This window comes from Notolepis coatsorum (assembly GCF_963971535.1).
Source record: "Notolepis coatsorum genome assembly, contig: SUPER_2_unloc_1, whole genome shotgun sequence".
Lineage (NCBI taxonomy): Eukaryota > Metazoa > Chordata > Actinopteri > Aulopiformes > Paralepididae > Notolepis > Notolepis coatsorum.
Window position 1 is genome coordinate 477,615 of NW_028174884.1, and position 24,101 is coordinate 501,715.

At 43.8% G+C, this 24,101-nt stretch overlaps 1 protein-coding gene across 1 annotated transcript in view; it reads right to left on the reverse strand.

The window, feature by feature from the left end:
* Nucleotides 1–249: 249 nt before the first annotated feature.
* The window catches only part of LOC311224398 (neuroligin-1-like), a gene marked incomplete at both ends in the record, with an annotated part of 83,576 nt that continues 59,724 nt past the window's right edge, over nucleotides 250–24,101 (reverse strand). Inside the window, 6 exon segments of the mRNA XM_084338261.1 lie at nucleotides 250–522; nucleotides 524–880; nucleotides 12,967–13,044; nucleotides 18,130–18,244; nucleotides 18,246–18,279; nucleotides 18,282–18,283. Of these exon segments, the coding sequence (XP_084194387.1) occupies nucleotides 250–522; nucleotides 524–880; nucleotides 12,967–13,044; nucleotides 18,130–18,244; nucleotides 18,246–18,279; nucleotides 18,282–18,283 (859 nt within the window).

Consider the following 24,101-nt stretch of genomic DNA (forward strand, 5'->3'; position numbering starts at 1 on the left):
CTCGAAGTAGAACCCTGTTGTTACTCCAGGTGTGTGTGGCGAGGCCCGGCCCAGGTGTGTGTGGCGAGGCCCGGCCCGGCCGCCTCAGCTGCTACTCTAACCGTGTCTGTCAGCGTTATGTTCGGCCCTTCAGTCCCCCCCCCCGCTGTGAGGCCTCAGCGTGAGCTCTGTGTGTCGCCCGCCAGCAGCCTTGTTCAGGAAGTCTCGCCCCCCCGGCGTGTGTTCGGGGTGTTGGGTCCGCGGGCCGGGCTATACCCTGGTGGTGGAGTGCGAGTGTGGGTGGGGCAGCGTGTTGTTCTGCCCGCTGCCCATGGGGAAGGTGTTGAAGGAGTGCAGCGCCGCCAGCCCCCCCCCGCCCATGCTGCTGGGGATCATGGTGATGGTGTTCGGCGTCATGAGCGGGATGTCGTCCGGCGAGCGCCTCATGGCCAGCGTGTAGTCCGGCGGACAGGCAGTCCTCAGGGCGGCGTCGTGGAGGGAGTCGCCGCCGCCCCCCACGCCCCCCACCACCCCCCGGCAGTCCCCGGTCCAGCAGGTCCGAGTGCTGCTTCATCTGCAGGGACATGAGCTCCTCCTCCTGCGTGTGCAGCGCCAGGTCGTTGGCGGCGCTCCGCTGGGGGCTGCAGCGGCGGTGGACGTTGTGGCGCCGCTTGTCCTTCTTGTAGTAGAGCGCGGCGAAGGCCAGGATGTTGAGGAAGAGCAGCGACGCCCCCACGGCGATGGTGACGGAGAGCTCCGTGGAGTAGTCGCGCTGGTCCACCACCAGGTGGGGCTGGTTGAGGCTGTCGTGGCTCTCCGTGGGGAAGGGGCCCGTCGGGCTGGGGGGCCGCTTGGTGTTCACCTTCTTGGAGGGCCGGTTGGTGGCCTCCGCTGGGGGAACCTGAGAGAGATACAGAGAGGAGAAGAGAAGAGATGGAGGAGAAGAGATGGAGGAGAGAGTGAAGAGAAGAGAGTGAAGAGAAGAGAGTGAAGAGAAGAGATAGAGGAGAGGGTGAAGAGAAGAGAAGAGAGTGAAGAGGAGAGAGTGAAGAGAAGCGATAGAGGAGAGAGTGAAGAGAAGCGATAGAGGAGAGAGTGAAGAGAAGAGATAGAGGAGAGAGTGAAGAGAAGAGATAGAGAAGAGAGTGAAGAGAAGAGATAGAGGAGAGATAGAGAAGAGAAGATATAGAGAAGAGAGTGAAGAGAAGAGATAGAGGAGAGAGTGAAGAGAATAGATAGAGAAGAGATAGAGAAGAGAAGAGATAGAGAAGATATAGAGAAGAGAGTGAAGAGAAGAGAAGAGATAGAGAAGAGAGTGAAGAGAAGATATAGAGAAGAGAGTGAAGTGAAGAGATAGAGAAGAGAGTGAAGAGAAGATATAGAGAAGAGAAGAGATAGAGAAGAGAGTGAAGAGAAGAGATAGAGAAGAGAGTGAAGAGAAGAGATAGAGGAGAGAGTGAAGAGAAGAGATAGAGAAGAGATAGAGAAGAGATATATAAGAGAGTGAAGAGAAGAGATAGAGGAGAGAAGAGAAGATATAGAGAAGAGAGTGAAGAGAAGAGATATAGAAGAGATATAGAAGAGAGTGAAGAGAAGAGAGTGAAGAGAAGAGATAGAGAAGAGATATAGAAGAGAGTGAAGAGAAGAGAGTGAAGAGAAGAGATAGAGAAGAGATATAGAAGAGAGTGAAGAGAAGAGATAGAGGAGATGGTGAAGAGAAGAGAAGAGATAGAGAAGAGAGTGAAGAGAAGAGATAGAGGAGAGAGTGAAGAGAAGAGAAGAGAGTGAAGAGAAGAGATAGAGGAGAGAAGAGAAGAGAAGATATAGAGAAGAGGGTGAAGAGAAGAGATAGAGGAGAGCAGAGAAGAGAAGATATAGAGAAGAGAGTGAAGAGAAGAGAGTGAAGAGAAGAGAAGATATAGAGAAGAGAGTGAAGAGAAGAGAAGATATAGAGAAGAGAGTGAAGAGAAGAGAAGAGAAGAGAAGAGAAGAGATAGAGAAGAGATAGAGAAGAGATAGAGAAGAGATAGAGGAGAGAGTACAGAGAAGAGATAGAGAAGAGAGTCAAGAGAAGAGATAGAGGAGAGAGTGAAGAGAAGAGATAGAGAAGAGAGTCAAGAGAAGATATAGAGGAGAGAGTGAAGAGAAGAGATAGAGGAGAGATATAGAAGAGATAAAGAAGAGATATAGAAGAGAGTGAAGAGAAGAGATAGAGGAGAGATAGAGAAGAGATAGAGAAGAGATAGTGAAGAGAGTGCAGAAAAGAGATAGAGAAGAGATAGAGGAGACGGTGAGGAGAGAGTGAAGAGAAGAGAAGAGATAGAGATAGAGAAGAGATATAGGAGAGAAGAGATAGAGGAGAGATAGAGGAGATAGTAAAGATAAGAGATAGAGAAGAGAGTCAAGAGAAGAGATAGAGGAGAGAGTGAAGAGAAGCGATAGAGGAGAGAGTGAAGAGAAGAGATAGAGAAAAGAGTGAAGAGAAGAGATAGAGGAGATAGTGAAGAGAAGAGATAGAGAAAAGAGTGAAGAGAAGAGATAGAGAAGAGATAGAGAAGAGATATAGAAGAGAGTGAAGAGAAGAGATAGAGGAGAGAAGAGAAGAGAAGATATAGAGAAGAGAGTGAAGAGAAGAGAGTGAAGAGAAGAGATAGAGAAGAGAGTGAAGAGAAGGGATAGAGACGAGATATAGAAGAGAGTGAAGAGAAGAGATAGAGGAGAGAAGAGAAGAGATAGAGGAGAGATAGAGAAGAGATAGAGAAGAGATATAGAAGAGAGTGAAGAGAAGAGATAGAGGAGAGATAGAGAAGAGATAGTGAAGAGAGTGCAGAAAAGAGATAGAGAAGAGATAAAGGAGACGGTGAGGAGAGAGTGAAGAGAAGAGAAGAGAAGAGATAGAGATAGAGAAGAGATAGAGAAGAGGGTGAAGAGAAGAGATAGAGAAGAGAGTGAAGAGAAGAGATAGAGAAGACAGTGAAGAGAAGAGATAGAGAAGACAGTGAAGAGAAGACAGTGAAGAGAAGAGATAGAGAAGAGTGTGAAGAGAATAGATAGAGAAGAGATAGAGGAGAGATATAGAAGAGAAGAGAGAAGAGAATATAGTGAATAGAAGAGATAGAGAAGAGAAGAGAATGAAAACAAGAGAAGAGGAGAGTACAGGGAGAGTACGACTTTGTTATCATTAATTAGTTGGTTGGTTGGTTGATTGATTGATTGATTGATTAATTTATTCATTCATCTTTCCCTTTCTTTGGCCCGTCAGTCATACAGTCACAGACCTTTCATTTTAAGTACAGCATATGAGTAAAAGAAGACATTTAGTACAGAAGGAAATACTCTTGTTAGGTTTGTGTGGACAGCTTGTGTTATGATATATCTGGACAATGAAATGGTCTTAATGTCAGATGGCCAGTGCCAATTAGGCTACATAGGTGGTTAATTGTTAGTATGGTGGTTGAGTTTCAGATTAATTGAACCCTTGCACTGAATAACCATATGCTGTAAGTCTGTGTTGGTCAGTGGGCAGTTTGGGCAGGTGATTGATTTATTGTGCAGGTGATTGATTGATTGAAAATACTATTTAAAAATTGCAGAATGGGTACAATACAGTACGGCTCAATACACACAATTGTTCGCTCAATTCAATTCATAATGAATTGTAAGTAAGGGTGGAATTAGCACCGTGCAATCCATTCTTTGTGGATCCCGCCCCAAGGCACTTCCAAAGGAGGTGGTAAGTCACTTGACTCTTTCAGATGGACTCTGTCAGTAGTGTTTGCAGAAACTGAGTGATAGATTTGGGAAGGATGAATTCATTTTGTGAATCAGCCGGCCAACTTGGGTGTATTGGTTTTCTTATCTAATTTATTTCACCTCTGACAGCTCTGGTATGCTGCAGTTCCATATTCAAGGAATATGCCATTTTGGCCAGCTCATTCCTTGAAAGGTTGTCTGGGCACAAAAGAACCCTAACCCACTGTCATCAGGAAATATTTGGATGGTTCCACCAAACTCTGTTTCCATTCTACGGCTCAGGTGTTTCTTTGTCCAGTCCTTGATCTGGCTGACACCAAGAGACATCATGGATGATTGTAGTCTTGATGAGAGAGAGGTATGATATGGTTACCACTTCTGGGTTGGGAAAGAGTTAATTCCTAATGTATGAGAACAGTTCCTCATAGGCATGTTTTTTCTGCTACCTCATGGTGCATCTACATCTGCACTTAGAGGTGGCTTCGAGCTGGTAGCGGGCTCTCCGTGTGTATATGCTCAGTAGCAGGACCTAGATAATGGACCTCAGCAGCAACACGCTCTCTACTAGTGACAGCAAGCATCCTTTGGTCCAGTTTGGTGATAGCTGCTTCTCAGATCCTGTCATCCACACGGAATATCTGAACACTGTACGAGAGGTTCCCTTGTATGGCCAAGTCGTTTTCGCATACAAGGAATTTTATTTGATTGTTTTTGGTGCGACATTGATGGACAGACAATTATGGTAGAATACAAATAAAAAGGTGGAATAAAATTAAATGGAATATAAAATAAATTAACATAGAAGCACAATAGAATATAATATAATTATAAAAAATAGGTATAGGACAGGGCTGTACAATAAATAAATACTGGAACTCACAAACTTTGATTGGATGTTTGCAGCCGATTTTCCCAGGGCATTGTACTTAGAATTATCACTCAGAAGGACCACAATCATCTCTTCTTGTTTAAAAGAGACCAAGCATTCTGAGGTTGTTACATTTGAATGATACGGTTTGAACCAGGTATAGTTTTAAAGGTCCCATATTGTAGTCCTTTTCAACAAGTTAAATAGGTATTTGAGGTCCACTAAACATGTATTTAGATTATGCATTTTAGCAGCCTCTATACCCCTCTGTTTCAGTCCTGTTCCCAAGCCATGTTTCTGTGTCTGTAGATTAGATAGATTAGATTATATCAGAATCAGAATCAGAATCAGAAAGATCTTTATTGCCAGAGGGGCTAACTATTAAACTGTCAACACACATTTCCTATCTATCTTTCCTAAATTTATATCGCATCAAAAGATAATCTAGGCATGTATTACTGGCTTTATCCAATCTGTGGACCAATGTTCTGGAAATATATGCAAAATAACATATATTTATGTAGACAATGCCTCATTTGCATATTTAAACATAACATTTTCCAAAAACCTTTTATACAGAAAATAATGTAAATAATGAACTGGGAAAGTATTGTGGTGATATATATCATGTAAAATGTTTGACCCTTTTCAACTGTTCAGGTGGAGCCAAAAAAGTCCCATGCTATATTATGCTCCCCTTCGCGTAATTCGCTCACGGCTCGGACTGTGGTTGAGGTAGACATGATCGTAATCAGGTTATTGTGCGCCTGAGGCTCATGAACACGAGTTGATCAGAGCTTCCTACGCTGAGCTATGGTACGTTTCGCGGACCTACTGCCTAATAACAGTGAGGTATTCACCGGTAGGGGGTAGGTCTGCAAAAGTTATGTAGAGGCAGAAACCGACTAGGTGGATTTATATATTATTATATTATTATTATATATATATATTATATTATGTCTTATATTAGAACCTTTAGACTGTCTTATTGTTAGAACCTTTAGACTGTTTGGCCACTAGAGGGCTCACCACTCATTGCAACCCAATAACTATAAATGGCCAAGGTGATCAACGGAATCTTGTGCACCTGCCGAGGACTTACCTTCAAACGCTGTCTCACTGTTGGAACTGTTTCACTGTTTCACTGTTATACTATTGGAACCGAGCACGGAGCAACTGACGACTGTTCTGTGTAACCTTTATTTCACTATCACTATCATTTACCCTTGGACAACAATAAACCTGTAAACCGAACCGGCGGCAACTTTGGACATTCAATTCATTCACATCACAACCTTGGTACAGTGTAAAAAGGCAATAGCGGGTGCATCGTGGACGACTGTCAGCACACAGAGGAATGACAGTCGGCCACTACAAAGTTTGAAGGTTCCCTCACGCCAGAAGACCGTGAGTGAAAAGAAGAAAGTTTGAAGGTTCCCTCACGCCAGAAGACCTTGAGTGAAAAGAGTAAAAAGAACGTTCCCTCACAACAGAAGAACGTGAGTGAAAAGAAGAAAGTTTGAAAGTGTCCTCACGACAGAAGGACGTGAGTACAAAGTTTGAAGATACCCTCACGACAGAAGGACGCGAGTGAAAAAGAGGAAAAATATCCGCGTGAAGGAAGGACGTGCTATGTGAGTATAAAGTTGGACAACTCAACCCTCACAAAAGGAAACCAGAGGTAAGAAGATTTATGAAATACACCTCTGTTGATGAAGACCTGGATAAAGGAAATGGATAGTAGCGTGAAGAGCAAAAGCCTTCCGTGAAGATAAATAGTTTGAACGCTATGCTGAAATTGTTTGGTGGTCGCTGCTGTATTTATGAATGGAACCAACTCAGGGCATTACTACTGTGTGCGCTTCCTTGCGAACGCCGGGGAGCATTCTAGGATAACGCTGCTGTATTTATGAATGGAACCAACTCAGGACATTACTACTGTGTGCGCTTCCTTGCGAACGCCGGGGAGCATTCTAGGATAACGCTGCTGTATTTATGAATGGAACCAACTCAGTACATTACTACTGTGTGCGCTTCCTTGCGAACGCCGGGGAGCATTCTAGGATAACGCTGCTGTATTTATGAATGGAACTGACTCGGGACATTGCTTCCTTGCGTACGCTGTGGAGAATTCTAGCGTCGGACTAATTAAATTGTGATGCTGTGGATTATAGAACGGACTATGCGCCGTATTAGAAAGTGGAAACTGTGGAACCATCACAATTAATATTGTCTGGACGTGTGGAAACTGAACACTAGATGATGCAATGAACTATGATTTAATTCCGATATATAATACAACAGTGGACAGTGCAACGGAGAATTAAATGTGGAACCATCACAATTAATATTGTATGGACGTGTGGAAACAGATTAACGTTGACACATTGGCAACTGAATGATTACGATATTGTGGAAGGCTATGGAACTGACGATGTGCCGTATCGTTTAGAGGTGGAGCCATCGTAATTAGTGTCGTCACTGAACGTGTGTAAACTGTTCTCTTGGACATTGATGTAGATGTGTGGCAAAAGCTATAACTACATTACTGCATTCATAAGCAGGAAGAAATGCAAACCCTCTTTGACGTCACGCTAAGTGAATGCAACATTAAAATTACAAAAGGATAAATAAAAAAAATTAAAAGAATACAGTAATAATGTCTGAAGCCAAGATGGGAAAGTACGTGCCTCGCCAGCCAAGCAGTCATAGAAGTAGTGTGAGCTCAACAACTTCATCTATGTTTAAAAGGGCTCAAGCCGAAAAAGCTGCCATGATGGCACGTCTTGCCAATTTAAAGAAAAAAATTGACCTTGAAAAACAACAAAGGGATTTGAAGCATGAATTGGAAGCCAAACAAGCAGCAATAAATCATGAATTGGAAAAGAGGCAAACCAGCAAATCTGTACGCCTTGCCCATTTATACGCTTTAAACCTTAAAGATATGAAATTGGAATTGGAAAGAATAAATAACAACGCTGTAGCCAAGATGAGAAAGAGGCAAATTGCAATTTTGCAATTGCAAGAAGAAGCCGTGCTAAGAAAGGCTGAAGATGAAAAGGAAATCTTATGGGTACGCTCTAGGCTAAGACAGGCTGAAGACGAAAATGAATGCTTGTTTATACGCATTTCCACTGTAAACTTGCTTCAGAAACAACAAAATAATTGGAAATATGAAACTGTCCTTGCCAATGTAAACCTTAAAGACTTGAGACACAAGTTGGAAATCAGGATAAAGAAACAACAAAGTGATAGGAAAATGGAAGAAGAAAAGTTCTTAGCCGAACTTAACCGAGCAGCCAAGCAAACGGCCAGGCGGGCATCATCGATGGGAGTCTTGGCTGAGAGGCGCAACATTGTACCGGCCAATGATAATGTTTTTACTAATCGCTGTCTTGATTTCAGCTCCAAGGAGTGCGAGCACAAAATACAGAGTCCAGAGTCCAGAGGAGAGGAGAGCGATGAAGAAGAGGACAGTGATGAAGGAGATGAGGACAGCGATGAAGAGGACAGTGATGAAGGAGATGAGGACAGCGATGAAGAAGAGGGCAGCGAGGATGAAGATGAGGATGACTATTCGATCGCGCCTCATATTCCCTCCAAGGAGTGGATTGTTCCTCAGACACTTCATCAGAATGAACCAGATGACAATGGTGAGGAAGAGGACGGCGTCGATGACGTCGATGATGATGATGGTGGTGAGGAGGACGGCGTCGACGACGTCGATGATGATGGTAGTGAGGAGGACTGTGTCGACGACGTGGATGTTGATGGTGGTGAGGAGGACGGCGTTGATGATGTCGATGATGATGATGATGGTGGTGAGGAGGACGGCGTCGATGACGTCGATGATGATGATGATGGTGGTGAGGAGGACGGCGTCAATGACGTCGATGATGAAGAAGAGGACGACAAGGCGAGCGCGCCTCATGTTCGTATATGTAAACGTAGCTCTACTCTGCAAGGACCTGCTGAGGACAAGAGTGATGAAGACGAGGAGGAGGACAGTGATAAAGAAGAGGAAGAAGAGGTGGACCAGTGGCCAAGCCATACTGCTACAAGCCATAAGACAGGATGTGCTGCCCCTGCTGGTCGAAGCCGGCATGTGCTGCCAACAACCTCTCATACCCAAGCCCCTCAGTCTCACACTGATCTACACCCAACAAGCGGAAGCAGCAACCTAGCATCAGATGATGGAGAAGACAAGGAAGCTGATGATGATGGGGCAAAGGCAGAGGATGAAGACGGAGGAGAGGAAGAAGAGGAGGGGAACCAAAACGCTGGATGGGCGGAAGCCATGGTTAAGATCCTGGGAAAGAAGACCCCAGAGAGTAAACCCTCCATGCTACTGAAGAACAAACAGCTGGACAAGCTAAAGGAGAAGGAGAAACAGGATCAGCTGGAGAGAAAGAAACAGGTTGACAAGAAGCGGACCTGGGAGATGATGTGTAGAGACAAACCTGACCTGGTCAAAGACAGAGAGGTGGAACGAAATCTACAGAGTATTGCTATCAGGGGGGTGGTGCAGCTGTTCAACGCTGTGAAGACACAAGCTTATCAAGTGAAGCCCATGGAAGCCCATGGTGTTACCGGGGCCGGTGATGACCAAGCACTTGCAATCATGCCAGTTTCCAGGAGAAAGAATTACAAGAGAAGACGGAGCAGGGAAACCTGGGAAAGCCGGCTGAGACTTCCTGACCGACCTACCGCTGACAGTCCTGATTAACCCTGGCGGAGAGTCACAACATTGAACTTTGAATAGACATTGGCTATATGCCTGTCGGAGCTGTATGGCTCTGTTTGTTATATAAAAAAAGAAAATTTAATATTATTGAGTTACCTTATCTGTTACTTGACTCACTAACTGATTTGTTGTTCCCATGCTCAGGGACAACAAGTGAAAACAACAGGACCCAGTCAAGTTTCTTCGTGTTTAGAATTGTGATTTCATATTGTTTATTATTATTGAGGACATTAGCATTGACTGTAGGTTATGTCTGCTTCTTTGCCTCTTTGATGCATATATAGTTTTATAATTGTGTTTTGGTACACAATTAAGGGACCGGTGTGTAGAGGCAGAAACCGACTAGGTGGATTTATATATTATTATATTATTATTATATATATATATTATATTATGTCTTATATTAGAACCTTTAGACTGTCTTATTGTTAGAACCTTTAGACTGTTTGGCCACTAGAGGGCTCACCACCCATTGCAACCCAATAACTATAAATGGCCAAGGTGATCAACGGAATCTTGTGCACCTGCCGAGGACTTACCTTCAAACGCTGTCTCACTGTTGGAACTGTTTCACTGTTTCACTGTTATACTGTTGGAACCGAGCACGGAGCAACTGACGACTGTTCTGTGTAACCTTTATTTCACTATCACTATCATTTACCCTTGGACAACAATAAACCTGTAAACCGAACCGGCGGCAACTTTGGACATTCAATTCATTCACATCACAACCTTGGTACAGTGTAAAAAGGCAATAGCGGGTGCATCGTGGACGACTGTCAGCACACAGATGAATGACAGTCGGCCACTACAGTTACCATAGCTCAGCGTAGGAAGGTCCGACTCATGGTTTGTCTCTTCGTGTTCAGGAGACTCAGGCGCATAAAAGCTGTATCATACTCATGTCTCTAGTACCTAGACAACCCGACCTACAAGCAAATCTATGAAGGGGAGCAAAATATGGCAGGAGACTTATTTAGCAAAAACTGTTTTTTTTAAAAAGCACTTGTCGTAAATAATGCTAATTATAGCTCATCAAATTTTTTTGTGAAATGTCTCTAGGAGAAAGGTTTAAGAAAACAGCTGTCCTATTCAATCAACCAACGGGGTCAAAGTGCCAAGTTAGAGGCAGCTATTTGTTACAGGAAAACAGAGCTTGTTGCAAGATAAGAGAAAACTTTGTAAGTGATATAGTTATTTAGAGAGGAAATACAACTATGGGCAAAATGAATGCAATACACTTTTAGCCTATAAAAGTTAATGATTAATAATTGAGACAGTAAGCATACTGGGAACCTGATGCGATTAAAGACTCTGTTCTCAGAATAGAGTGTGTGGGTGAGGGGGCTTGGAATGTGACCACTGAGTAAATGTACATACAAATTGTTGGCCACAGTTAGAACAATAGAGCTGGGCACATCACGTAGCTGTTATCTAGCTGGGGTCTCTGGTGACACAATGAGAGACAGCTGTAAGGAGGAGGGAATTTAAGTTTCACTATTGCTGTAACTAAATGAATGTTTATATCCTGAATGAAACTTCAAGTTAAATTGCAAATAGTACTGTTATATTGTACAAAGGCTGCTGAACGGAATAAGATGAACCATGTTGTATTTATGAAGAGAGTCATTGAAGGTTTACAATCAAGCCTTGTTTGAACTAAGTTGGACATATTTAAAATGATAACTAAGACGAACTGTTAGCATAGAAGATTGAATAAAGTTAAAAGAAATAATTAGAACACTATAAAACTGGGCTTGATGGTAAAAGAGTGACTCTCATCTGAAACCTATCGCTTTTGAGTCAAGAATAAAATGTCTGTGTTTAAGGAATCAAGCAGAAATCAACCATAAATATCTTGAGGCTTAATACCAAAAGTATTAAGCCTAATTTTGACTAATTCTATTACTCTGATTTGGAACAAAGGGGACGGTTGGTCAGAAAAGAAACCCCCAATTTTAAATATAAGCAGACTGTGAAAGCTTGTGATTGGATGAGACCATATGTGTGATGTCACTGATGACCTCACACCAAGGGGTTTCAACTCATTGATAAAAAGTGAGCGCCGAAAGAGAGCGAGAGAGAACCGGAACAGACAGCAACCAGAAACACACCACCCCGACGGCGAACGAGAACAGACGAAGAAACTCATCGCCATAGCAACGGAGCAAAACGACAACAAAGGACATTGAAGCGGGAACTTCCTGGTTTTCAGCAGACAAAGAACTTGAGTCAGCTAGATAGATTCAACGCTGTTCTGAACATCATTGATTTGAATATAGACTCTTTTCAACAAAGACTCATGCTTGAGTTTTGTTGGATTTCAACCGTTTAATATTGAAATACCTTGTGTTTTATATGCAATAAAATGCAACCCTTCTGAAGAGAGCACCGCATCCTGCTTGATGATTCTTCCATCACCTCACTGTTCTCCTATGGGTAACATAACCAGCAACTTAGATCAAAACAACAGCAGAGTACTGTACTGTTAAGATAATACTATACTTCACGAGACAAGTCCAATAGAAGAGACGACACACTCCATACCTTCAGGAGGTGAAAACCACTAATAAGCTACAAAACTAAAATGTCTATCATATCAAAACATAATCTAGGGACACATCTAGAATTTGCGCACCCAGATGGTACCAACAAAGTGTTTGGTCCAATTATTACAGTAAGTAATAAACTGGGCGGCTGATTGGCGCAGTGGGCAAGTCGCTCGCCTATAACGCAGGAGACGCTGGGTTCGAGCCCAGCTCTCGGCATTGCTACCGGCTGGCCGGTCGTTCATACTAACACAATTGGCAGTGTTAGGGGTGGGAAAGCCGGTGGGTGGGGATTTGACGTTGTGGACAGCGACTCCTACAGGTCGGTTTGGTGACGCCGGTGTGGCGGAAGCAGGAAGTGACGGGGGCAGCGTGAGCCTCCCACGCGTTACTCCTCGCCACTGAGAGCTCGAGCTGCTGCGGTGAAAAGATGCGACAGGATGCCTCCTCGTGTACCGGAGGGGACACGTGATGCAAGGCTTCTGTCCTCACTACAACCGACCAGTGGGAGGCATAGTCTAGCAACGTTCAAGACAGGGGAGGGAAGAATTCGATATACGAAATTGCGATGGGAGAAAAATTGAAAATGGGAGAAAAAGTGGATAAAAAAATAAGTAATAGTCATAAACTAGCAGATTAGCATTCCTCATTCAAACTAATATGCTGCTCTGATGATAAGCTAACATGGTAGTATTCCTCATACAAACTAATATATGCTGCTATAGTCACAAGTTAGCATGTTAGCATTCCTCATGCAAACTAATATGCCAGCTTTTTCAATTCCACATTGCTGGTGATAGAATTACCAAAATGGCAAAAGAAGAAAAGGGCACTTTTCATCTGTCTACACTAAAATATGTCTTTGGAACTATAGACTACTGTATGCTGCTATAGTCACAAGCTAGCATGTTAGCTTGCGGCTGGTGGTACCATTGGGGGTAATAAAGGCGATTAGGTTTTAGATGATATACTTGCTATCAACCCTGAATGGGTGAATGGGGATAGCAGGGTGGTTAAAGGGGAATTAAGGTGGTTGATATTTAAGGTAAATGTAGGTTGTAGATGATACCAACCTTAGTGGTGGTGGGGATGAGCTGTGTGACCTCGTTAAGGCTGTGGAGATGAGGTACCAACTCCAGCCATAGGTTGACCTGGAAACAGAATAGAATAGAATAGCAGAAACATCAATATGACATACAACATACAACAACGTTTTACAGTGGAAACACAACATTTACTAACGGCAAGTACATGTGCAATAGTTGTTTTGTTTTGTGTGGTACACTATGAGTACCACAGTATTAGTATACTATGTGGCAATTGGAGGGAAACAACTCTGGGAATAAACAGTGATTAGATGGTGTTTGTTTATGACCTCTGGAACAGCATCCCCATGTCAATCAAATCTGCCCCCTTCCATCAAGTCTTTTAAATCTAATCTCAAAACCCACCTCTACTCCCTGGCCTTCCTGACTCACTCTGACTCTTGCCATGCTTGTTGACGTGTTGTTTTGTTTCTTTGTCTGTCCGTTGGTTGTTTATATTTTGTGTTTATTCTATACTTTAGCACTTTTCTTAGTTTTTAGCTATGCGACTTACTGTGAAACACTTTGGTTGACAAGTGTCATGTTTAAATGTGCTACACAAATACATTTGATTGATTGAACCTTAGGACAAAACACAGATATAAATCATGCTGAAGACCACCGTTGCCCAGACATTACACCATTACACTTCATTCATAAGCATAATATTAAATGTCCGGGTACAGAAATTAGGAGATATCCTGCAGCTGAATTCTGGGCATGCCTGGAAATGGATCAAAACTAACTTTTCACAATGGTGTGAACACGCAATAGACCTCCCAGGCAGTCACGTCATCATGACAAGCCCTGGTGCATTTCTTTCCCTACCTATGGCAGAAATTAACAGTCTTTTCCTTCACCGTTTACCAGTAATTTTGTCCTTGATACCGCATATTTTACCAAAAGATTTTATGTTAAAGGAACACGCCAACTTTTTGGGAAATTTGCTTATTTGCCATCCACCCTGGAGTTAGACAAGCAGATACCATACCCTTCTCTCCTCTGTGCATGCATTATGCTTAGCCTAGCTTAGTGTCATTCACTGGAAGTAGGTGTGCCAGTGTAGCCTAGTTCAGTCACGAAATACATTCCAAATACAACTCCAAAACGTTCCTGTAAACATGTTGTGACCTGTGTATTTACCACATGGATAAATAAAAAAATGAATAAGACATTTTCATTTTCTAAGCAGATATATATACTCAGAACAATCTTTTGCCGAACCACTGCTACCTGGGCGCAGTGATTTCATAACCTCAAAAGCCCTGTTTTTAAAACAACAGGGCCTAATGCATGTACAGAGAAGAAAAGGGTATGTAGCTGCTTGTCTAACTCCTGGGTAGATGGCAAATAAGCTAATTTCCCCAAAAAGTTGGCGTGTTCCTTTAACCCTGAATGACTAGATGTTGCAGAGAATGCACTGATGCTGGTGACGTCAGGAAATTGCTGTTTAAAATGCAAGGCAATTCTGCCTTATCAGAGAGTGAGATAATAATAATAATAATAATAATAATAGATCAATTTTGTATAGCGCTTTTCTGAATGCTCAAAGACACTTTACAGAGCAAAATAAACAATACAGTTTTAGTAGAAAAAATGAAAATAAAAAAATTATATAAAAGGTGAGAGAGGAAGGAGTTCAAGGCTTGAAGGCAAGGGTAAATTTTTTTTTTAAATGATGCAAGGGTGTGTGCATGACGGATATGGTTGGGCAGGGCGTTCCAGAGGGTGGGGGTGTAACCGGTCTCATTTGACGTGCCCTGAGTCGGAGTTGAAGCCCAGTCTCCCGCGCCGCGGGCGGCATCACAGACCACTATACCAAGAGGTGAATTCACTTCTTGGTAATGTGTCGGGACGCCTCTGGGGAGTGAGTTTTACTTGCAGTACCGCTCAACGTCCACAGCCACTTCACTACACTGTCCATCGTGACTGTGGATAGACCCGCGGTACAGCCAGGGGCAGCCGCAGCGGAGGCCCTGTCGATGCGAAGGAGATGTCTATTAGAAGGCGTTGTTCACGGGACCACAGCGGCACGGACCACAGGTGAAGCCAGGAGCGGTCTATTAATAAACCCTTCGTTTTGCCAGAGCTGCAGCGAAGACCGGTGACTCAGGAGCTGCTGGGAAACAGGTCACCAGTGAGAGGTCTATGGGGCCAGTGAGAGGAGGTCTATGGGGCCAGTGAGAGGTCTATGGGGCCAGTGAGAGGTCTATGACACTATGGGCACTAGATCCACACAGAATGGTCAGGTGATTGATTGATTGAACATTTTATTAACAGATTGCAGAAAGGGTACAATACAGTACGGCTCAATACACACAATTATTAAGGGGATGCAGACCAGAGAAAGACTTTCCTCTTGTTTACATCAGGGTCCCCCATTTTCATAATGAATTGTAAGTAAGGGTGCAATTAGCACCGTGCAATCCATTCTTTGTGGATCTGGCACTATGTAACAACCCATCATCTACACTCACAGCACAAACATCCACACGCACACGCACACGCTCACTTTAAATAAACACTCACTCACCACACTTTATATTGATTAGTAACGATATATTTGCACTACAATTCATTGCACCTTACCCTACGTTTGTACCTCATCCCATCTCTGCATTGTACCTCACTGTTACTCTTTTTACTCTGTATTGTATATTGTATATATGTATATTGGCCGAACACTTTATTTTACGTACCAAAGTACTAGGCCCCCCTCCCCCCCTCCTCACCCCTGTACCAAACCTCGCCCCCAAACTACTGCTATCAGTTTGTTCCAATAACAAACCATGCTGTTCCTGTTCTCACTACTATCAGACTCAAGAAGAAAGGCCTGCCACGTACTGTAACACTTAGCAACCTCAGACCCATCATCGCTCAGCCAAGGCCGGCCACACCACCCATCACAAGATCACTCACAATGGCCCTTCTGAATGTTAGATCGTTGAGCAACAAATCTTTCTTAATCAATGATCTGATAACTGAAAATAATTTGCAATGCATGTTCCTAGTCGAGACCTGGCTAAATTACATTACTGGTGCGACAACGCTGATAGAAGCCTGCCCTCCAAATTATAAGTATTATCAATCGGTCAGACAAAATATAAAAAGGGGGAGGAGTTGCCGCTGTTTTATCTACATTGTTTGTATGTAATGACATTGACATGGGTGATTTTACATAATTTGAATATCTTGCTATTGAGCTCAAAGCTGAACTGTCTTTGCTCATCATCACATTGTACCGGCCACCAAAATACTCATCAATATGTCTGCAGGAATTCTCAGAGCTAATCTCATTCGGTATCATTAGATGTGAAAGATTAATCAAACATGGAGATCTGAATATTCATATAAATGAGAAGAACAACCCCAAGGCTATTGAGCTTACCAAACTACTGGACAGCTTTGAGCTAATACAACATGTAAATCAATCCACTCACCAACATGGTAACACCATAGACTTAGTGATGACAACAAGGCTGAACATTGATAAAGTATCAGTAATCGAATGACCTATATCTAAACATCACTCTGTATTCTTCAATGCTAACCTAAACTTAACAGAGACAAAAACGGTAACCGTTGTAAAGCGAAGAGTACTAGATGCCATCGCAGAAGAAAAGTTCTCAAACATCATGACACAAACTGAACCATCCAGCCTGGACTGTTCTTTAAAGCCTGACAGTCTCTTGTTTGATACCCACACAGTTTGATACCTGACAGTTTTGAACCTGACAGTAACTATGGAAACTTAGGGCTCTGGGCTTAAGAGGTTAAGTCCCAGCATATCGCTTTTAAAGTGCCCGGGCTCCGGTTCAAGTTCCAGCTCCGTTCTGAACCCTCTGAACCTTGGTGCTCTCTGGCGAACCACCCCGCGTTTACACCCATTTAAGCAGAACCAACATTCCACCGTCTCCGTCATCAACAGGGGCGTTACTCAGGTAAAAATAATGCGCGGAGAGCGAGCCTCAACGCGCGAGCGCACACACAAAAGAATACGCGTATATGTTTGAAATGAATCGCTCCAGCAAAGTAGGCTTATATTATTCGAATGACTTGTTTTAATGGGTATCATATAGTAGTAAGTCCTACTGTAGAACATGACATATTAGCATGACATCTGATTTATTAATGCCAATAATGGGCCGCATTTAAGCTTAACTGTTTTGATTCATTCTGAACCTGCATTAATACATTTCTCTGTTTCAGTGAGTGGGGCACTTTGCTCAGGTGAATGGGGCGGGGCTAACGCTATAAGCCACAGGTGCGGCGTGTGACGGCAGGGCAGCAGGCAGCAGCAATACTGTCATTGACATGCAACGCAGATGCAACCTTTTGTTCCCGAGATTATTAGGATCTCTTGTTTTATTTCTATGTACGATATTGTTTTCATATTTTGTTCTTGCTGGACATTAAAAGAGCAAAAACGTGCAGTGGCTTCTGTTCTGCGACTGCGAGTCTGACACTGCTTCCCAGCCCTACAAGTGGCCAAGAAAGGAAGATTCAAATAGAGTTATAGGACAGACCTGTTTGGATTTTGGCCACTACAATGTTAACATTTTTCATATGTTTTTTGATAGATATATATACACAGTGTTATTACACATCTTGACATAAAAAATACATGTCTCATAAACGTCAATGCATTTGACGGAGAATTCTCTTCCTGGTTTGGCTCATGACTTTTCACCTAGATCCCTGATTTGCTAATTCCCACGTGGGGTACCATTGGAGAGCCATACTCATTTGTTACAACCCTTTTCAGTCATTTTCGAGATTTCCAAATGATTGACGGAGGTAGAGGCTCGAGAGTCGGGAGTGGTATTTGAAAAAATTGAAAGTCAGCCGTGTGCTTTGGCGCTCGCTTCACAAATCGGCATGTAACTCGAGAACCGCTGAACGGGTTTTGTCGCCTGAAAGGGCAATCGACAGGAAACAATTCGGGTTTTAGCCGCTACAGGTCGCCAAAGTGCCGGTGGCCAAATCGTCCTCAAGAGGGCCCACATGTGGGCCTTTGCGTGGTAAGAGGATATTATTAAAAGTGCCCCGTAGTTGCAGAAACACTCCTTCATGCTCCCGCCCCTCCTCAACTTTACATCATTGAATGTGTCACATGTCTCCTCCTTCCTTTGTGGACAAATAAAGGCTAACCTTGTTGGCGCGGTAGTGCTCCTTGACCCGCGGCTTCAGGCCTATGTGGAGGTAGAGCTGGTCTTTCTGGTTGTAGCGCGTCCAGGCCACCTCCTCGAAGCGGTTGGCTTGGTGTGATGAACTTGGTGTCCTGGGGCACTGGCTGATTGGGTCACTGGAGGTAGAGAGAGAGCGAGAGAGATAGAGAGAGAGAGAGAGAGAGAGAGAGAGAGAGAGAGAGAGAGAGAGAGAGCGAGAGAGAGAGAGAGAGAGAGAGAGAGAGAGAGAGAGAGAGAGAGAGAGAGAGAGAGAGAGAGAGAGAGAGAGAGAGAAAGAGAGAGAGAGAACAGAGCACCAACATTAGGCTAACTAGTTCATATCGGAGAGTAGTCCTGATTCAAGTCTGGGAAAGCAAGCCGTGCACATGTGCTGATTTAAACGTGACATGCATTATAAATGTCTTTTTTCAGTGTCTAGCATTGTATTATAGTAATAGGAGTTAGTATCAATGTGTTTCTGTCCATATTGGCAGATTGCCGTCATTCAGGTCATTAATTTCCTGCTCCATTTTAATCAGGTGGTTCTGATTTGACTCGCATGGTGACGTCACGTGGTGAGGATGCAGCGGATAGTGTTCCGATTGGCTCTGTGGTTGTAGCGCACCAAACGGGGTGTGACAGAGAGCGAGAGAGAGAGAGGGAGAATCAGATAGACCCTCGCGACAGAGCACACATACACACACGCACGCCGCGCTGTCGTCTCTCCGTCTGTCTCTCTCTCCCCCTTTCTATTTCTCGATTCGGGAGCATAACAGAACGCCCCGTCTAGCACGCGGCACAGTGAAGACTTCCTCAAATGGGAGAGGGAGAGAGAAAGAGAAGGGGACCTGCGTATGACGCACGCAGCTGTGTCTACACAGTGCTCTCTCTCTTTCTCTCTCTCTCTCTCTCTTTCTCTCTCTCTCTCTCTCTCTCTCTCTCTCTCTCTCTCTCTCTCTCTCTCTCTCTCTCTCTCTCTCTCTCTCTCTCTCTCTCTCTCTCTCTCTCTCTCTCTCTCTCTCTCTCTCGCTCTCTCTCTCTTTCTCTCTGCCACTTGCAGACTGTGTGGATGACTGTCACTGAAAGTGCTTTTTTTTAAATAAACCTTACAGATGTCTTCCATAGACTCACAGGAATTGTGTAAAGTTGCCCAAATAGTGCTAGGAATAGCAATGCAGGTCCCCTTTAAATGGGAAATAGGTAACATTCAGCCACTAGATGTCGCACTATACCTCCCCGTCCCCTTGGCGTGAACACTTAAGGCAACCAACTTGCACTTCCGCATTTCTCTGATTGGCCGAGCGCGCGCATGCGCATGAGCCGCGACACGCTCCTCAGAGGCAGGAATACTAAGCTCCCCCTTAAGCTCCAGGAGAGAGGAGAGAGGCTGAAAACCCGCAGTTCTTGCCCGACTGATGGGAGCCGAATCCCGGATCCGATTTGTCTGATGAATACCCCCAAAACATGGAGGTCCCGAATGCATGGAAGTATTGATTGTGCCGTAACAAATCATTAAAAAAAGATACCGTTAACTGGAATATGTTGTGCCTTTACACATATGTTGGATTATGTAATTGGTTTGTCATGACAAACAAATAAAAAGAATCGCGATTTACCCGTGTAGTCACTGTGTGTTGTTGTAGCGACCGGGTAAATCGGGGGAAGGCGCTCTGCCAATCAGAGAAACGCGGAAGTGCAAGTTGGTTGCCTTAAGTGTTCACGCGTCCCCTTGGGGGTTAGTACCATCGAGTAAGAACCATCAGTTCAGATCAAATAAGATCCTGCAAATGTGAACCCTATTCCTCACGTAAAATGTTGTCAAAAAATAACTGAGCAACTGATCGGTAAACGGTTTTCACCATTGAAATTGAAATCAGCGTGAATTGTACGTGTTAGCCAGCTAGTGTTTCAGTCACTCAGTGGCATTTTGCAAAATCACGACGTGATGTGCAGACAGAGATATACATACATTTTGGACCTGTACATTTGTTTTAAATGATACATTCATAATCAATACATTTTTGGTGGGAAAAGCCTAAAAGCTTTTGTCCACATAGATTCGTCCACATGAAACAATTATCTATAGCACCTTTTAAAGGCAAACACTTTTGCAAGTATTTTCAAATTCCAGATTTGTATATTGGCCCAATCAGTTGCCTCATCGATAGGCCTTCGTGGTAAATACCTATTCTTGTGTAAAAACAACCCAATGCTGTTTAACACAGAGCACAGCACGCTTTACACAGAACATGCAAAAACAATTGATAGGTGCAGGCACAGAGCACATGCAACACATCAACCCCCCCCCCCCCCCAGAGCCGAGCTGGCCCTTCTGCCCGACGAGCGCCCCATTGTCTGGGAGCGGCATACGGAGCCGAGCAGACCTCATCAGGAGCCAGGGCTGAACCGGTGACAATGGTGCTATAAATCTCTCCGCTGCCCGGCATTCCACGTCACTTTATGGTTATATATGTACATCATTAGTGTCTCTTTATTCCCCCTGCGGTACTGGGCCAGTCTGGGAGAAAAAGCCAATGTCCCCCATTACGCTCTCTAAAAACAATTACCGCCATGACTGCTGAAAGGTAACGCGAGATAGGACGGGGAATATATAAAAAAATATTTTTTATTTGGTCAGAAGGAGAATGTCCCTCCTCCGGCGACCATAGCATTAATTACGACCGTATTCCATGATAGGTGGTGGGTATTTAATTCACGCCGATCACACGGTACAGCGTGGGAAGCACCATGTCCTTCGTGACACGACCCGGAGTGCTCTCTGATCAAACGTGAGGTTACCGTCGAGCCGAACCCAATTACGTTTGTAATCACTAACTGGTACAGTGCACGCTGTGTGGTGTAACCGCAAGTGCATGTTGATCCAAGTATTATTGCCGCAGTAATTGCGGAAGAATTGCCTGCAAAATGCCTCGACAACCTTTGGGCTGACCTTTCATTAATGCTATGCAAATTAATGGCTTTCTTCTCAAGCGTCTTAAAAGATTGACTTTGTGTGAAAAATGGATTGAATTAATCAGGAGGGGCTTTTTTCGCATGGCAAATTTTTGTACGTAACCTGGGATTAACTGCTCCATTAACCCTAGATTTATTTGGTTGTTAATGTCACAGGTTGACGGTAATATGCTGTATTTTGCTCCGAGTGTTTTCTTTGGAAACGCGTTGTTCTGTCGGAGTGGCCGCTGTTTTTCTCCCCACGGCCACATGCCCAGGACTGATAGTGAACCAATCAGTGGATGAATGGGCACAGCTGTGGGGAGGTTGGTTGATTGATGGTTGGTTGATGGTTGGAAGACCCGCCCCTCAGGCCCTCTCACACGTCACTCACACTGCAGGTGCGTGATGAGGTAATGAAGATATACACCTGGGCTTCATAATGGCCGCCCAAAAGTTAAGATGGCGGGCCCACTCCGGGGGCGCGGAAGTCTCCTTCGAAAATTTGGTTTATTAGACCTGGGGAAGTGAGGTTCCACTACGGTTTTCCCCCCCATTGTAGCCGCCCATTGAAGATACAATTTAAAAGTATTAAAAGCCCAAACCGTATTGTGTAGGTTCATAATCTTTGATGGAGGGACAGATTAGGAAAATTCTCTGCTCCAACCTCCTTTCCTTTGAGATTGAGGCTCCATTTTCTTTATCTCTATCTCCATCTCCATCTTTCTTTGTCTATTTGCCATTGTCTTGGCTGGAGATGAAGGTCAAAACACATTTCTCATCCTCTATATCTCAATCTCTGACGTCTAGCAGCGTTTCTCATGTTACGGCTGGCCCTCATGTCAGCATCGCAGACCAGATCTGAACACCCAGACCGAAGAGCCCTCCCTGATCCCTATATTATATATGTTTAAGACATGTCTGCCTTCTTGGATTGTACACAACTGACAACTGAGAGGAAACACATTTGATCATGAGCAGTGACCTTATTTCTCCTAGATTAAGTTCTCACCTCATCTAATCTCATCTCACCTCTTGCACCCAAGCCCACAGAGCTTAGAGGAATCCATAATAATAATAATAATAATAATAATAATAATAATAATAATAATAATAATAATAATAATAATAATAATAATAATAATAATAATAATAATAATAATAATAATAATAATAATAATAATAATAATAATAATAATAATAATAATAATAATAATAATAATAATAATAATAATAATAATAATAATAATAATAATAATAATAATAATAATAATAATAATAATAATTCATTTTATTTGTATAGCGCTTCTCAAGAACCTGAAGTCGCTGGAATCATCTCGTCTTCAAACCCACTGAGCTAAGAGGAAGCCCTTCATCTCTTCTACAAACCCACTGAGCTAAGAGGAAGCCCTTCATCTCTTCTTCAAACCCACTGAGCTAAGAGGAAGCCCTTCATCTCTTCTACAAACCCACTGAGCTAAGAGGAAGCCCTTCATCTCTTCTACAAACCCACTGAGCTAAGAGGAAGCCCTTCATCTCTTCTTCAAACCCACTGAGCTAAGAGGAAGCCCTTCATCTCTTCTTCAAACCCACTGAGCTAAGAGGAAGCCCTTCATCTCTTCTTCAAACGCACTGAGCTAAGAGGAAGCCCCTCATCTCTTCTACAAACCCACTGAGCTAAGAGGAAGCCCTTCATCTCATCTTCAAACCCACTGAGCTAAGAGGACGCCCTTCATCTCTTCTACAAACCCACTGAGCTAAGAGGAAGCCCCTTATCTCTTCTACAAACCCACTGAGCTAAGAGGAAGCCCTTCATCTCGTCTTCAAACCCACTGAGCTAAGAGGAAGCCCTTCATCTCGTCTTCAAACCCACTAAGCTAAGAGGAAGCCCTTCATCTCTTCTACAAACCCACTGAGCTAAGAGGAAGCCCTTCATCTCTTCTACAAACCCACTGAGCTAAGAGGAAGCCCTTCATCTCTTCTACAAACCCACTGAGCTAAGAGGAAGCCCTTCATCTCTTCAACAAACCCACTGAGCTAAGAGGAAGCCCTTCATCTCTTCTACAAACCCACTGAGCTAAGAGGAAGCCCTTCATCTCTTCAACAAACCCACTGAGCTAAGAGGAAGCCCTTCATCTCTTCTACAAACCCACTGAGCTAAGAGGAAGCCCCTCATCTCTGCTACAAACCCACTGAGCTAAGAGGAAGCCCTTCATCTCGTCTTCAAACCCACTGAGCTAAGAGGAAGCCCTTCATCTCGTCTTCAAACCCACTGAGCTAAGAGGAAGCCCTTCATCTCTTCAACAAACCCACTGAGCTAAGAGGAAGCCCTTCATCTCTTCTACAAACCCACTGAGCTAAGAGGAAGCCCCTCATCTCTGCTACAAACCCACTGAGCTAAGAGGAAGCCCTTCATCTCGTCTTCAAACCCACTGAGCTAAGAGGAAGCCCTTCATCTCTTCTTCAAACCCACTGAGCTAAGAGGAAGCCCCTCATCTCTTCTACAAACCCACTGAGCTAAGAGGAAGCCCTTCATCTCTTCAACAAACCCACTGAGCTAAGAGGAAGCCATTCATCTCTTCTACAAACCCACTGAGCTAAGAGGAAGCCCCTCATCTCTTCTACAAACCCACTGAGCTAAGAGGAAGCCCTTCATCTCTTCTTCAAACCCACTGAGCTAAGAGGAAGCCCCTCATCTCTTCTTCAAACCCACTGAGCTAAGAGGAAGCCCTTCATCTCTTCTACACTGAGCTAAGAGGAAGCCCTTCATCTCTTCAACAAACCCACTGAGCTAAGAGGAAGCCCCTCATCTCTTCTACAAACCCACTGAGCTAAGAGGAAGCCCTTCATCTCTTCTTCAAAAACCCACTGAGCTAAGAGGAAGCCCTCCATCTCGTCTTCAAACCCACTGAGCTAAGAGGAAGCCCTTCATCTCTTCAACAAACCCACTGAGCTAAGAGGAAGCCCTTCATCTCTTCTACAAACCCACTGAGCTAAGAGGAA